The following is a 16,980-nucleotide window of genomic DNA, read 5'->3' as shown; positions in this document are numbered from 1 at the left end:
AATGCCATGATTGATCCTGTATCCATTTGGAACTTATTTGGGTACAAGGTGTAAGCTAGAGATCTTGTCCAGTTTTCTGTTTTGATAATAGTGAATTCTTACCCCAATAGATCCTGTGCTTGTTTACTTCTGTGGATTTTGTTCTTAATCTGTTCCCCAAATTAACCTCTCCATTTCTTAACTAATACCAAATCATTTTATGATTTCTGCTTTGGAGTACAGTTTTTTTAACAGGTACTGACTTCTCAACTCTCCTTCCTTCTACCTTGAGCATCCTGACCTTTTATTCTTCCAGATGAATCTTAATATTTTTTCTACCTCTATAAAGTAATCTTTTGATAGTTTGATAGCATTTGATTATGTTGATTTTGTTAGCACATTCATGAGTAATATTTCATCAATAACTTAGTTCTTTATTTCTGGTGAAAGTGTTTTGTAGTTGTATTCAGATGGTTCCTGTATGTCTCTTGGCGGGTAGATTCCCAAGTTAGTTATTTAAATGAAATTTCTCTTTTTCGTTCCTGCTGGGTTTTATTGGTAATATGCAGAAAGGTCAATAATTTATGTGGTTTTTTTCCAGCAACTGAGACTAGTTTGTCTCCATTATATATAATACTGGCAATTCATTTTAGATAGACAATATTTATCGTATTAAGAAAAGGTCTGTTTATCCCTGTGATTTTTTTTAAAGTGGGTGTTGTATCTCATCAAAAGTCTTTTCTGTTACTATTGATATAACCATAATAACCATTTGTTGTTCTAGTTATGAAATATAGTCGACTATGTTGATAGTTTTCCTGATAGCTGCAATCCTGGTATAAATTCAACCTAGTCAGAGTATATAATCTTTCTTGACATTGCTATAATCTCTTTGTTAACATTTAAAAGTTTTATACTAGTGTTGTTTAGGGATATCAGTTTATAATTTTCTTTCTCCATTTTGAACTCTCCCTTGTTTAGCTATCAGGACCATCTTTGTTTCATAGAAGGTAGGGCCCCTCCTTTTGCTATTTCTCAAATTGCTTATGTACTGCTAGAATTAATTTTTGTTTGCGTCTTTGATAGAATTCACTTGTTCATTTGTTATCTAGTTTTAGGATTTCTTTCTTTGAGAATTCATTTAGGATTTGCTTGATTTTTTTCCCCCAAAATTGGGTTATTTTAGGCATTTCTTCATGATTTTCTGTTTTCTCTGCTAATCTAATCAATTTTGCAAATATTTTTAATTTTATTGTCAGTTTTATTGGCATAATTTGGGCAATATAATTTCTACTAATTTATTCTATTTCATTTTTCATACTGACAACTTGATTTTCCTCTCCCTTTTTTATAAATCAAATTACTTGCTCTAGTCTGTAGATTTTTTAAACTAGCTTTATTTATTAAATAAATATTTTGTTTTTTCTTTTAATTTTGTTCATCTCTCTTAGTTTTTTGCAAGGTAAATGGGGTTAAGTGGCTTGCCCAAGGCCACACAGCTAGGTATTATTAAGTGTCTGAGATCGGATTTGAACCCAGGTACTCCTGACTCCAAGACCAGTGCTTTATCCACTATGCCACCTAGCCACCCCTCAAGTAAATTGTTAATGATTTGTGTTTCCTCTTTTGAAAATTGTTTATATCCTGTGCTCATTTATCTAGTGTATCCTTGGACCCGTCTTCCTAAAATTTTAACAGTTCCTTATAATATTTTATATGTTCATAGTTGTTCTCTAAAAATAATATTTCTTCAGTCTAAAACTTTTGGTTTTTCCTGAGAGCAAAGAAGAGAAGAGCAAAAATAAAGGTTCTTCCCTTGAAATAGATTAATGATGATTAACAAATTTAACTCTTATCCAGATATCATACCCTTTCTCTCTCTACTTAATTGCCCAAGATTAGTTCCACAACTTAACCAAGAGCAGTGTCCTCTTGTATTCAGAGTTAAGATTTTGATCACTGGAAGGAACATTTTTCAATCCTTGAAGAAAGTAATTCCAGAAGGCACTATGTAGTTCTGAAATGTTAGTCCCAAAGTGTATTTTGCTCTTTTTTTGTTCAGAATTTTCATAAGTGTTACCTTAAATTGTCTTGGAACAGAGGGTCAGGTTGAAAGACATGATGCCAATTTACACCACCTCTCTCTCAAAGCTAGAAATGGTTTAGATATAGATTAAATAATAAATTAAATAAATTTACTTCTGATAATTGAGCCCAGGTCACAGTCTACACTATTAATACTGGAAAAAAAAAATTTTTCTTCAGAAATATTCATAATAACCAAACAGGGTTTATACTTGATAGACAATACTGGTTCAACATTAGGAAAACTCAGTATGATATCACATAAAAATTGGGGTGGGGAAAAAACTCCCCCAAAATGTGATTATATTAGAGGGTGAAATAGAACTTTTGATAAAATCCAATCTTTATGCTTTAAAACACACACAGTCTCGCACACTTTCCTCAACATAGTAAAAAGGACTCTTTACCCAAAAGCCAGCATAATATGTAGTGGAGAAATATCCCCTCTAAAAATGAGTCTCAAAGATGCCTATTTACACTGCTTTTATTTAACATAGTATTCAAACTGCAATAAGATAAGAAACAATTATTAGGCAAATCAGCTTTAGAAATGAGAAATCAATATTATTTACAGTTGACATGATATATCTAGGAACTCCATTTATCTCCATCAAAAAATTAATAGCGACAGCAAATGAGTTCAGCAAAGTTGCAGGATACAAGATTAACCTATGATAATCTTTTACATTCTTATTTATTAACATAATTTTTTAAAATCATAAACAAGAAAACCCCCTTTACAAATATCACTTATTTAGGTATTAGCTTCCCCATTACACATGGACACAATTGTAAAATTGTAATGACTGAAATAAAGGAAAAATCTAAATTGGAGGAATCCTTAAGGGAAGTCATATTAATAAAGTAAAAAATGACACTCTAAATCCATTGGTATTTTTAATTCAATACCAATCAAAATGCCAAGAGATTTCTTTATAGAACTGGATAAAATTAAATTGATATTAAAAATAAAGAAACAAACATAAGAATATTCAGAAGATACCTGGGGTGGGGGTCTGGTAGGGTGGGGCTCAAGGTAAAGATGTTCCTTACTTAAGATTTCAAAATGTATTAAGAAGCAGTTAGCAAAAGAATCTGAAAATTGAAGACAAAGTCAAGAAATAGATAATAATAATAGATTTCTAGCACTTGAAGATTTGTAGCCCCATTTGATCAATGAAGTACAATAAATGAGCAAGACACTACTTCTTCTTCTCCCTTAACCCCTCTACCCTTCTCTACAGAGGCGGACGTATTTACTTGCTGATCTACAAAGTTGTGAACCAGATGATTCTGTCCAGAAAAAGATAGAGAGCCTGGAGACTGAGATGGAGCTCAGGTAAGAGTATTGTTCCTAAAATGTTCTAAAGATTCACAGTTAGTTTCAAGTTGGAATCTAGATTTCTTCTGGTTGTATGGAATTAATAAATCAGTTCAACAGCTTTTATATGAAAGGTCCCATTTGTAAAGGTGGAAGATCACAGCATCTCTGAAATGTAGAGCTAGTTCAACAACAACCTGAATCCTTGAAAATAGTTAAAGGAGTGAGAGTAGAATATCTCTGGAACCCAATATTGTATGGGACCTTTAAAGATGATGTCATACAATCCTTACTTTTCTAGTTACTTGTCCAAGTTAGTGATAGAGCCGAAACTAGAACCCAAGTCTTCTAGACTAGTGCTGTGTGCTATATGATTTCTGCAGTCACATTAACTTGAAACCTGGAAGAATTTCTATGATTGATAATTTTTTAAATTTACTTAGGATTGTAGACTTAAAGCTAAAAAGGGTAGCATATAACATCTCCTAGCAGTGCCCCCTGCTTCTTTTCTTGGGATGAATTTATAAATCATAAATATTTGAGTGCCTGGTTTTCCTGAAACAATGAGTATGAGGAGAGCAAGAAGAGATGGAATAGGCCTTGCTCTGAAGAGTAATTGAAGGCCTGTAAAAGTAACTCAATGCAGGAAGAGAGCTGGATGGCTTCCTGCCAAAGATGAGTCTTGAACTGGGTTTTGAAGTATGGGAGGAACATTAAGTGCTAAATTATAGGAAGTTCAGAAGAAAGGGAAGAGAGTAGGGAAATCCAACAAAAGTTGAAGTCAATTAACACTGCTTCTTTGATCCTGGGTCCAAGTACTTGAGAAGAATATATTTTTTGTCATGTGTTCTTTATCAACTTAAATATCTTTACTAATTATTTCATGTGCTTTTATATTTCCTACCTGAAATCCTCAATTTTGCTTTCTAAGTGAAGAGACAATGTCTTCTCTTTCTTTGTATCCCCTACAACACCTGACTAACCCACAATTGAATTATCTCTACGAGCTGAGGTGTTCATTGGTATGTTATTGAAGGGCTAGAGAATTAGTGGGCTTCATTCTCTCCTGATGGTACAATTCACATCAGAAGTTACCCACTGAGCTAAGTGGAAAAGGGTTCAATAAAATTAGGAGGTTTTCTGGTCCAACCACATTTATCCAAAAAACTCTTGGGATCATTACCAAGACTGTCTTGGAGACCTAAGGATTTAGTACTGTAAAGATCCTTAGAAATTGTTGAGAGAAAAAAATTGAGGCCTGGAGAGGGGAAATAATTTGCCCAAGGGACCACACAGCTGGTAAGTGCCAGAAACCACATTCAAACCCAATGTCTCTGCTTCCAAATTCAGTTCTTTTGGCACTGTTGGGGTTTGTGTTATGTCAGACTGGTCCCCAGTCAATTTGCACCTACAATAACACTGGGGCCCTTAGGGCAAGCAGAAAACCTTAGTTATTGAATTCCAATCCCACAGGTGGGCAGTTCTGTTATATCTCTCGGCCCAGCCTTGTATGCTTGTGTGGCTTGGTCTTAGTCCAAGTTAATGTGGCAAGTGATAATTGAAAGTTTATAAAGAAATAACATCCTATTCATTGCAAAAAGAATTTGTATCATTTTAAAAGTTCGCCTTAATGAATTCATCCAAAGTGTGGTGTGTGTGTGTGTGTGTGTGTGTGTGTGTGTGTGTGTGTGTGTGCATACACACACACACCCATATATTTCTTTGATTTCATGGATTGTTTCCGAAGCGCTTCTTCAGTGCTCATAAATTCACAGACCTGAAAGGGATCTTAGATTCCCTTAGAGGTCAAGTTCATCATTCCCATTTGACAAGAGCTTCAGTGACTCAATCACCCAGCTAGTCCTTGCTGAAGAAGGATTTGAACCCAGGTCTCCCTGACTTCAAGTTCAATATCCCTTTCATTTTGGTGTGCTGCCTCCCTAAGCTCTCTTCTTCTTAGTCTTCTAACAACCTAGTAGTGAGAGTCATTGTTTCTTTTCCTGAAGGAGCGCCCAAATTGCTGATCTCCAACAGAAATTGTTGGATGCAGATAATGAAGATAGAACAAAGCACCGCTGGGAAAATATCGCCACTATCCTGGAGGCCAAGTGCGCTCTCAAGTATTTGATAGGAGAGGTGAGCTTCTCTGTCCTGGGAGCTGAGGGCATGGACATTTGACTAGAGAGAGCATGTGGACCTGGGAGCTCATTTACTTGTCATGCTAGACTTCAATATGAGACCAACAAATCAGATTAGTAGTCAGGGGAAAGCCAGAGAGAGAGAAGTAAGAGAATTAACCTCGGTCAGAGTGATGTACTAGAGGCAGGGCAATGTCAGCAGTTCTGGGCCTTTCATGGACAATAAGAATCTAGGCTTTGGGGTTTTTTCCAAGGGAAAAAGTTCTAGATTCCTGGCCTGATGAAGAGATGGCATACCTGCAAGCCCAATCTAAGGAGGAAATTCTAATCTCCTGTTCCATTATATCTGAGGTCCAAATAGCAGGTAAGAGCTTAAATTGCCACAGGAGAAGGTACAAATTGATTTGGTTAAATCAGTACCACCTGTACCACCTCATTTAGAAATGAAATGAGTGAAGAGTGAAACAATCATTAGGAGTATCATCGCCATTTGTAAATTTCTGGTTTTCTCCACAAGGTCAAGTCCTTGATATGTAATCTCTTCCCATCCAACCTCTTCCAGCAGATTTCCTCCACTGTCATCTTCATTCAATTTCTCCCTTTGGGTACCTTCCCTGCTGCCTCGAAGCACAACTATATCTCCCCCATGCTTCAAAAATACTAGATGCTGCAATACAAAATTAATACCATGCCTGCTAGCTGTTGACCTGTATTTCTGCTCATATTCTCAACTATCTATACTTCCTCTCCTCTCCTCTATTCTAAATACTCTACAACCTCATCATTTTATGCTAAAACTACTCTCTTCAGTGATTTCTTTTTTAGGTTTTTGCAAGGCAAATGGGTTAAGTGGCTTGCCCAAGGCCACACAGCTAGGTAATTATTAAGTGTCTGAGGTCGGATTTGAACTCAGGTACTCCTGACTCCAGGGCCGGTGCTCTATCCACTGCGCCACCTAGCTGCCCTTCAGTGATTTCTTAATGACCAAATCTAAGACCCTCTTCCCTCTTCTTACCTTTCTTGGCCTCTCTGCAGCTTTGGATACTGTTTACCTCCTTCTCCTTCCTGGAAGCCTTCTCCTTTCCTCTCTTGGTTCTCTGTCTGTCTTTTGCCATATCTTTCTCCATATTTTATCCACTGTTGTGTCCGTACCACCAGTTGGTGTGGTTTTCCCCCTTATTAGACTCTGTCCTAAGCACTCTTCTCTTTTTACTCTGTACTGACTCTATTTGTGATCTCAGAAGTTCCTGTGGATTCCATTATCTCTGTGCAATTGATTCTCAGATCTCTAATCCCCTAGTCTTCTCTCTGAACTCTCATCCCAGATCACAGCTGCCTGATCCTTAAGGGACTCAAAATCATTGGGCCTTTCACTCTTTCCCCACTAAGTGCCCAAAGCCTCCCTTCTTCTGAGCTTCTCTGTTACTGCTGAAGACCACGAGGGTCCTCCAACTGATTTACACTGCACATGGCTAACTGGTTGCCAGATCTCATAATGTTTCTCCCTGTATCCTCTTTTATATGTTCCCCTCACTTGACTTCCCAGCTCAAGCTGAACCTACTGCAATAGCTTTCTATTTGGTGTCCCTGACTCAGGCTACTCTCCAAGCTGGTCTCTACCCAGATGCCCTCAATGATATGTGGCCTCCAGTATCAAAGATCCTTTGTTTGATATTTCAGGCTGTTCACAGAGTAGATCCTTCCTGCATTCCCTATTCTGCAAAATTCTCTCGTCTCCATGCATCCTACAATGGGTCCACACTGGCTCAGTTGCAATTTCTTGCACAGGCCACTCCATATCCTGTCTTTATGCCCACTTTCCCCCATGCCTGACGTTCTCTGTCTTCCAACTTCTGTCTCTTAGAGCCTCTGGCTTCCTTTAAGACTGAATTCAATGGGTGAAGGGAACAGAACCAGGAGAAGATCATACACATTAATAGCAACACTGTGAGATGATCAACTATGATAGACTTAGCTCCTCTCAGCAGTTGCATAATCAAGGACAATTCTAAAAGACTTGTGATGGAAAATACCCATTGACATCCAGATAAACAACTGTGGAATCTGAATGCAAACCAAAGCAGACTGTTCACTTTTTCAAACTTGTTTTGTTTTTCATTCTTTCTCATGGTGTTTTTTCTCTTCAGTTCTTACTCTTCTTTCACAGCATAACTAATATGGCAATATGTTTAACATGTTTGTACCTATATCAGATTACTCACTGTTGTGGAGTGAGGGAGGGAAGAGAGGAAGGGAGAAAAATGTGGAACTCAAAAGCTTACAAAAAGACAAATATTGAAAACTATCTTTGCGTGGAATTGGGGAAAAAAACAAGCTTAAATTAAAAAAAAAAAAGACTGAGCTCAAGTGCCACCTCCCCCAAGAGGGTTTCTTACTTCCTTCTAAGGTTACTTTCCCTCACCTCTATAGTAGCTTGTGCATACCTATCCATGGACAGTACATTCCTTAGCACTAATAGTCCCCCATGCCTGGCTTGCTCTTCCCTCCCAAACTGATTCCATCTCCTTCACTTCCTTTAAGATTCAGCTTCTGCAGGAGCTCTTTCCTTTTTGTCCCATCATACACTGGTTGCAATATATAATCTCTTACATTAGAATGTCAACTCCATAAGATCAGCAGATTTTTTTGCTCTTGTTTTTTATCCCTATCCATTAAGCAGTTAATCAGCTCTTAATCCGTCTGGCAGTTAATCAGCTCTTAATAAATGTTTATTTAATATTGATTGGTTTGGATGAATCAATTTAATCACGTGAAAGAATCCTGATTAAAGTTATAAACTTTTGCAATTCACAGTAGAGGCCCTGAAGTAAAAGTGAAGTAGGATTTATGATAGCCCTGAAGAAACATGTGTGGACCAGACCCATTTATGCAATCTTGGCCAACCCATGCATGTTTTAACATGCGAGCAGAAGGGAGCATAGAGTGAATTGGCACACAATTGAGCAGGAGAATTTGCCTTAACTCGTTGGGTGTCAGACTTGTGAGATGCTGTACCTGGTTTCCCTGAAGCAACATTGCAACCCTCTAGAGAATTTTTGTAGTCTTCAGAGATTTCAGTTGACGATGCCCTAGCCAAGTTGATGGACTTGGACTAAAGGACATCCATACTCGTTGCTCATTTTAGGAAAATGGTGATTGCCCGGCCTAGCACATAAAAGAGGAGTTCTCTGGACTTATAAATCTTCTTGTGTTCCTTCTAGCTGATTTCTTCTAAAGTACAGGTCAGCAAATTTGAAAGTGACTTGAAACAGAGCAAGGACAACCTTTCTGACCTGCAAAAGATGCTCTTTGAAGAACGGAATCACACTGCTGAAGTAGAGAGTGAACTTCAGCAGGAGCTGATGAAGCTAGAACAACAACATCAAGAAAAGGTGAAGTAGCCTTCTGGAAATACCCTCCTCCGGAGCCACTGTGCTCTTTGGACTGATCCCACATCATGCTTTTGCCTCTTTCCTGTAGCTATTTCTCTCCAAAAGACAGTGGTTTTTTTATCCCTTATCCCTGATCAAATTACTTTATTTCTTTGGACACAACCCATTTAACATTTCTGATCTGTGAACCATGTACCATTGAGGGTTTGTCTTTCTCTAGGTTCTCTATCTTCTTAGCCAATTGCAGCATACCCAGTCAGCAGAAACCCAGGAAGAAGACTCCATCAGCAAACAGAACCAGCAGCTGTATGACCGGCTCAAGTTTCAGGTACTGTGAAAAAGTGGCCGGCCATAAGGCTGAGGTCCACAGGCTTAGCTGGAATGAGATCAATGCTTTCTTTCCTCGATAAGATCTAACTGTAAGTAGGTACCCTTTTGTATGTTCTCATAGTAGCTTCTACTACAGTGGTTCTTGTTTTTTTTTATGAATACAAGTTTATTTTGATGAAAGACCAGGAAATACACAAACCAAGTCCTGACAAAGTCATATCCTCAAAGCAATTAAGTAAAACTGAATGATTCCACTTGATAGAAGTCAAACTCAATTGCTTGCTATCCCTACCCCACCCCTATTTTTTCATTTGATTTTCTGCACTCCTTTCTCACCTCCACCTCTTAGAATCCCTCCTCAGCCTGTTAGTGTGTTCTCTCTCCTTAAGTGAAGTTGAACAAACTTATTTGTGCACACCTGGTCTCCTCACTTAGAATATAAGCTCCTCAAGGACTGGAGTTGGATTTCAAGGTGTCTGTGCAGCCTAACCCTAAAGCAATGGGCAAAAGACTAGCGTTCATTGCTCCTGTTGGTTCCATTGCCTGGTTTGCCTTGTAGCAGTGAGGTGTTATCCACATGAGTTGTTCAATGGTCCACATGGAGTCCTTTGATACTAACCACATCAACTGTCTTTGACCAGATTTTACTTGCCTTTCCTCCTCATTATCCTTGAGGATCTGTTTTCCCTTGACTGTCACTACTCTACCTTGGTTTAGCCAGCCAGCTTCTGGACTTAGTGAATACCTTTGGGAATAATCAATAGTACTGAACTGTCCCCGAGGCCAGCCAGGCCCAGCAGCATCACCTAATTAGCATTTTACTATGCTAGCACACAAAATCTACTGAAGTACAGCCACCTCTAGGATGAAGGACAGTGGGACTGTAATTGCTCAGCAAATTAGATCATCCAACAGTCACCTAAGAGTTGCATTGCGACTCCATATTTCTAAACTGGCTCTTACCTAGGACCCAACATGTTTGCAAAATGCCTTTGAATCTCTTCCAGAGCTTAGGAACACCACAACCTGCAGTGACATGTTGAAGTGCCTAACTTCTTCCCAATTTAAACTATCTCCCCTAACCTGAATTTATTGTTTGGGTTTCTTTGAATCTCTCTCCCCACTGAGGTACAATGTGAAATTTGGTTGCTCCCTCAGTTGAGGCTGTGAAACAGTTTCTCTAGGCTTCAAAAAACAAAACTGAGTCTTCACCTTCTTCTTCATCTTCTTTTCCTCCTCTTCCTCCTCCCTCCTCCTCATTCATTCATTCTGATAAGGGGAAAACAAGGCTGGAACACAGTCAAGAACAGCAGATGCATCCTTCTCAGGGCTAGGCAGTAGAAAGTTATATGGCTGCCAGTATTGAAGTCAAGGCTTCTGAGAGCAATGGACTAACTGCCACTGCTGCCGAAGCCAGAATAAGAGCTTTTTGCTGGTTCTGTTGCCTGTTGTAAAATAACTAGCAGCCTTGTAGCAGTGGGTTTTCTCCATACGAGTTGTTTGGCAGTCCAGATAACCCAACCTACCCTGGAAATAGGATGAAGAACTTGGAAAGATGCGAGAAGTGTGTGAGCAAAACCAGCAGCTTCTTCAGGAGAATGAATCCATCAAGCAGGTGAGATGCCCCCCCGACAGGTAAGATCTGGGGAGACCTGGCTGCTGCTGAAGAGGAAATTCATTAAGAATAACCCTCAATATGATCATATGACTCCACTTTGAGCTGTGTTTGGAGTTTCTAGATCATATATATTTCATAATGGAGCAAATGAGAATTGGAATTTGCTACTGTTCAAATCTGATACCTATCTAGGAAAGGGGAAGGCCTTCAACTTATTTTGCTGTGGCCTTGTCATAACTTTTCCATGATTAAAAAAGTAAGGAGGGCAGAACTCACTTTAGACTGAATGATTTTTATTTTGGCTTTGTACTCAAAAGCTGCCCAACTCTTCATCTGGGGTTTTGTCTTTCTTTTCAAACAGAAACTGAACCTAATCCAAGTCGTCAGTGCACAGAAACTTCATATTCCAAAAGCTGCCTCTCTATCTCCAGATTCTTCCTTTGAGTATATCCCACCCAAGGTACAATAGCCAGTCAGGGATACCATCCTGACTTTGTGACACCCCTGGTATGGTAGCTTCTAAACTTGCTAGGAGAGTCCCAGAACTCCTTTTTCATAAAACACCTTCCACAATCTATGATGTAGCCCAGTGTCACGAATCTGGAGAAAGCTGACTGCTGCCATCCCCACAAGTTTTGGGTGGGAGCAGTGCTTGCAGAGGAATTCTCCATCACAGTCTCTGAGGGGAGGAGGAGGAGGAGGAGGAGGAGGAAGAGGAGGAAGAAAAAGAGGAGGAAAAAGAAATATTATTCAGCTGTCTATTTAGAGACTCTTATCTCATAGCTCATTCAGTACTCCCTCAGATTTCTCAGTCTCCCCTTTCCATTCCATCTAGGATTCTGTGAGACCAAAGATTAAAGCAGAATTATCCTAGCTGCTGAAGCCTAATAAAATATACTTGAGGGAATACAAAGACATTCCCCTCAATGTAGCTAGTAACAGCTGCCAGAAAGGATATGGCGCCTATTTATTTAGTTTAATCTTAAATATATAATAACTCTAACCTTCTCTCTTCTTAGCCAAGACCTTCCCGTCTAGCTAAAGAAAAGCAGTTACAAACCATGGAAGTTGAGGATCTAAAATCTAATACAGAGCCCTCTGGGAGTGAAGCTGATAACGATGAGGATGATGATGAGTGGAAGCCAAAAGCATTAGTCAAAGGTTCCAAGAAGAGCATGCAAGGGGTGAGAGCCACTTCCCTAACTCTCTGGCCACAGTCCTTGATCCTGGCTTTCAAAACATGAAGCATCTCAGCTGGGGCTGAGCCAAGCCAAATTTCCCCATTATTGTGTTCTCTTAGAACTCTGTTAAGAGACCCTAGCTCTCCCAGAGGAGTTATTAACCAGCTCTACAGAGCCTGGGACTCATGTGGAAGAATTGACTTGTTAGTTGCCTTCAAGTTGTAGTTGAAGGTCTAAATAGATGTTCCACATGGTTACACTGAGGCTGATTTGAAAATGTCAAATCAGAACTTGGGCAGGAGCCTTCTCTTTTCCACCCAATTCTTCCCCCCCCCCCCCCCCCCCCGTTGATTCTCCATCTTTGGATGAAGGAGAAGACTGACTTCAAAAGAATAGCAAATCATGAATTCATATAGCAGATTGAGACCATTCAGAAAAAAATCAGACTTGTCAGTGTAACATCCTTTGTGCAGTCATAATCCATGTTTGCCAAATTAGTATACTTAATAGCTTTGAGAGTTTGAAGATCATTTGGAGCCTCTCCTTTGTCCACTTAGCAGCTACTTCTCTTCCTCGTTGTCAGTAGGGCTGCTCGGCCTTCCTTTTATCCATGAGGCATAGTTCACTCTCTTCTTGCTGACCCTCATGAAAACAGCTGTCTTTCTGGGAGGCTGCTTCATTTCCACAGCAATCAGCTCCTTGTCCAATTCCCACAATGCCAGACAAAAGCTGGAAGCATTTATACCAGACTCCTGTAGTCTAGGATCTTTCTGTTAGTCACCCTTTATTGAACATCACTTGGAGTGTATAGTGGGAATCCAACTCACTATCCCCATCTTTGAGGAGCTCAATAGTTTTTAAAACACTTAAGTGTAGTTATATGGTGAGAGTAACTAAAGCAGCTCTAGAACTTGGAACCAGATGGGGTTGGAATGGGAAGAATGTGGGGCCAGCAGTGAGTGCTGTGGTGTTCCAAAGGAGGAAAGGTTGATATGGTGAGGACATCCCAGGACAGCCAGGGAAACTGGAAGGCTACGGTCTTTGTCGACTAAGGAGCCAAGTGTGCCAGGCCAAAAGGTCACATGAAGGAGGCCCAGCAAATTGAGTACTAGAGGACACTAGAGGCCTGGTTGTTTAGTAAAGGGGTATCAGAACTTTAGGTTTTCTCTTTTCGGTGACTTCAACATAGGGTGTATTCTGTAGGGTTTTGTATTTTTTTTTTAAAGGAACCTGGATGGAATAATTATTAAATTGGTGACTTATCCAAAGTCACCTCCAGAGCCCAGTTTGTCCTTTAGCCATGTTGTTTTTATTATGGTTGTTGTTATTCAATCATACCCAACTCTTTGTGACTCCATGAACCATACCATCTATGAGATTTTCTTGGTTAACATACTGGAGTGGTTTGCCATTTCCTTCTCTAGAGAACAGAATTTAAGTGACTTGCCCAGCATCACACAACTAGGAAATGTCAAAGGCTGGACTTGAACTCAGGTCTTCCTGACTCCAGACCCAGCACTCTATCCACTGAACCATCTAGCTGCTCCATGTTAGCCATGTTGCCTGTGACCAAAAGCTGTTAATGAACAGACAGTGTAGGGTAGTAGAAAGTGCACCGGGGTGGCTAGGTGGCGCAATGGACAGAGCACCGGCCCTGGAGTCAGGAGTACCTGAGTTCAAATCCGGCCTCAGACATTTAATAATTACCTAGCTGTGTGGCCTTGGGCAAGCCACTTAACCCCATTGCCTTGCAAAAAAAAAAAGAAGAAAGTGCACCAAGAGACTTGAGTTCTTTTGGCTCTACCACCTCTTTCCTCAGTGATCTTGAGTATGGATAATAGATAATGGATATAGTAGAGGGAGTATAGGTATTGTTAGCTTTGATTTGTAGATTTAAAAAATGAAACTCAAAACTCCAGTGACTTGCCTGTAATCCGAGGTAATAAGTAATAGGGCTGAGGCTGCCCACCCACACTGTTGAGCCATTGCTTTCTTGTCAATAAAATGAGGGGCTTGGAGTAGATCCCCTCTGGCTCTTACATTCTGTGAATCTAAGTAAGACTAGGTTAGAGCATGTACTCTCTAATAGGTTTCAAAGCAGGGTCCCTGGGATGGCACTTGGCACACCTTTCTTCCAGGCAACTATTAAGTACTTTGAAGATATTCTTATCCTTGCTTTATAAAGGAGAACTGAGGTACATAAGCCCAACACATACCTGGGGTTCTTTTTCTCTGTCTTCTACCAACTCATGGGACTATGCAAGAAAACCTGGAGGTGGAGGATTCAGAGGAAGAAGTTTGGACTAAGATGAGGGAATTTCCCCATTTGTTTCTAGAAGACTGGAAAGGGAAGGGAGGAAAATGCTCCTTAAACTGAACTTCCAGGCTCCTGAATGGCATAGCTTTTTTCCCCATTCTTGAGGATGCAGCATTGAGGCAAAATGAACTGCGATGTCCAGAATCCTGCTCTTCTGCCTTAAATAGAGTCTCTTGTTTGGCCTCTGGTCTTATAGTAGCTGAAATAGATCATTTTGCCTTTCCTTTTCACTCCTTCATGTCTTTGCTGACTGGCCTTTGACCTTTTCACTCAACTGAAACTGCTCTTCAAAGTTTCGAATGTTTTCTTAATTGCCAGCTCTGACAGATAATTTCTCCATCCTCATCCTCTGCCTATTTGCTGAATTTGGCATTGTTAACCACCTTCACCTCCTGGATACTCTCTCATCTCTCCTATTGCTGGCTTATTATCCCCATCATGCTCTTTAACTGTGCATGTTTGCCAAGGTCCTTTCCCAGGTCCTCTTCTCTTTTCTGAGCTCTCTATTTTCTCTTTTGATCGTCTTATCAGCTCCCTTAGATTTTTCACTACCATCTTTATGCAGTTCTAGATCTCCAGCCTCAGTTCCTCTCTGTCCTGTGTCACCCCTGGCTATAAAGCTCCACTTCAGGGAAGTCTCTGTTCTGATGCCAAAGTCAAATTCCTTAAACTCAAATTCTACTGAAACCAGTTCCAGAGGCTTCCTTTTGCCTCCAAAATAAAGTAGAGATGCCTATTTAGTTTTTAAAACCTTCAACAACCTGGCCTCAATTTCTTTGCCCATCCTTACTGACTGGTCCTCTCTCCCACATTGTCCTCCAGTCCCATCAGCCTTCTCTCTGTTCCTCAGACATGATACTCCATTTTCCCACCCCTGGGTCTTTGTACCAATTCTTCCCCCAGACGTGGAATTCGCTTCTTCCTTATCTTCTCTACACCATCTTCTCCAGGAAGCCATTTCTGTTCCTTCCAACTGCTAGTTCATGCTATCCCTCCCAAACTACCTTATATTGAAGATTTAGCATTGGTTCACTGTATATTTATGATGTGTATATTTTTTTATGTCCTTGTCTCCCCTATTAAAATGAGAGTTCATTGCAAGGAGGACTTATTGTTTAGGAGGACTAGCCTCTCTGTTGGGAAGGCTTCTCATCCACCTTTGCTGGCCACCTGTGACCTAAGAAACTGGAGTTGGGTATAGCAGCCACAGCCCAGTAAAACTGTCTCAGCTGACAGGCTAAATCAGGTTGAGGGTAAACAGACGGGCCTCAAACCTGATGGTGAGTTAGGGAGTTGTCTACTCCAAGCAAGTGAAGACTTGCCCTGGTGGAACAGATGGATGAGAAGAACTTGTCCAATGGCCATGAAGGTGACTGAAGCAGGTACTCCAGGGGCTTAGAGCTGGATCAGACATCAAAGGAGCCAGGGTCATCGCCTGCATCCCTGGCCATCTCCAGTCGTTCTGACTTTTGTCCTGCCCCTGGCCGTCATGATTCTAGAAAAGAGAGTGAGGATGATGACTTTGTGCAGTGCAGCCATACTTCAAATGAATTCACCTATGATGACACTGGTCCTCTTTGAAAACAAAGAACAAGCAGTATCCTCAGCACCTCAGGGTGCCTGGCCCTTCCTTAGTGGGTGTTTGACAGATGTAAATGTGTTTAATGATCGATGGATTGATAGTCTTAGCTTCACAATTGTGAAGATGTGGTACCTTCTAACTGGTACCTAGGTACTCCATTGTTTTAAAGGCAGCATAATCAGGGGGGATTTGAAGCCTAGGAACCAGTTCCAGAAGGAACACTGGAAGCCCCCTCTACTTGCTGATCTCTTCTAATTCAGTTTCTTCTCTTCTGTTTCACAGTGCTCCTGCAAGGGCTGGTGTGGAAACAGACAGTGTGGATGCAGGAAACAAAAGGCAAACTGTGGAGAGGACTGTAGCTGCAATCCTGAAAAGTGCCGGAACCGGGAACAGCCAGTGGTGAGTATGCTCTTTGCCCTTTGACCCCCCCTTGCTCTCACCCAGTCCTCCTATTTACCCTGCCCTCCTAGCTGAACATTCTTTTTCAAAAATATTTATTTTTATTGATCTCTTTGTTTTCACTCATAACACTCATTTCCAAATCTGTCCCTTTCTTCTCCCCTCCCATTGAGCCCTTGTAACCAAGAATTAAAGGAAGAGAAAAGGTCAGTTCAGCTAAACTAACCAACACAGCCATGAGAGTTCTACTCTCCCCGTACCCCCTCCTGAGGTGGGGGGAGAAGGGAACAGTTTATTCCAATCTTCCTCCCTCAACGTTAACCTCCTCTAAGTTTCTTCCTCAGAAACCTTGTAGTCCCTTGGGGTTTTTTCAAATATTCAACCAGTTCTGTTACCCAAGTGGGGCACTTTGTACCACCCTTTTCCCAAATTGGGAGTATCCTTATGATGATGCAGATCATTCAAGTTTTTGCCTGTAGAAGGCCCTGAGCTGGGTGCTAGAAAGAAGCCAAGTCTTGATAAATGAAATCCCTGCCTGGGTGGAATGGAGTTTACTTAGTCCTCTCACTTCCATAGGACTTGAAGGTTTCCTAAGTCCAATCTTCCCCACAGCCTCCTGAAGTAGGTCCATATCTATC

At 40.5% G+C, this 16,980-nt stretch overlaps 1 protein-coding gene across 3 annotated transcripts in view; it reads left to right on the top strand.

The window, feature by feature from the left end:
- Positions 1 to 16,980, top strand: part of KIF4A (kinesin family member 4A) — a 93,488-nt gene that overhangs the window by 73,749 nt on the left and 2,759 nt on the right. For all 3 annotated transcript variants that reach the window (XM_074208354.1, XM_074208355.1, XM_074208352.1), the window contains 8 exons: positions 3,309 to 3,403; positions 5,392 to 5,521; positions 8,745 to 8,915; positions 9,136 to 9,243; positions 10,783 to 10,860; positions 11,225 to 11,323; positions 11,883 to 12,047; positions 16,226 to 16,342. In XM_074208354.1, the coding sequence (XP_074064455.1) occupies positions 3,309 to 3,403; positions 5,392 to 5,521; positions 8,745 to 8,915; positions 9,136 to 9,243; positions 10,783 to 10,860; positions 11,225 to 11,323; positions 11,883 to 12,047; positions 16,226 to 16,342 (963 nt within the window). The remainder of the gene's footprint in view (positions 1 to 3,308; positions 3,404 to 5,391; positions 5,522 to 8,744; positions 8,916 to 9,135; positions 9,244 to 10,782; positions 10,861 to 11,224; positions 11,324 to 11,882; positions 12,048 to 16,225; positions 16,343 to 16,980) is intronic.

This window comes from Macrotis lagotis, chromosome X (genome assembly GCF_037893015.1).
Source record: "Macrotis lagotis isolate mMagLag1 chromosome X, bilby.v1.9.chrom.fasta, whole genome shotgun sequence".
Classification (NCBI taxonomy): Eukaryota; Metazoa; Chordata; class Mammalia; order Peramelemorphia; family Peramelidae; genus Macrotis; species Macrotis lagotis.
This window is presented reverse-complemented; position numbering and strand designations above follow the sequence as displayed.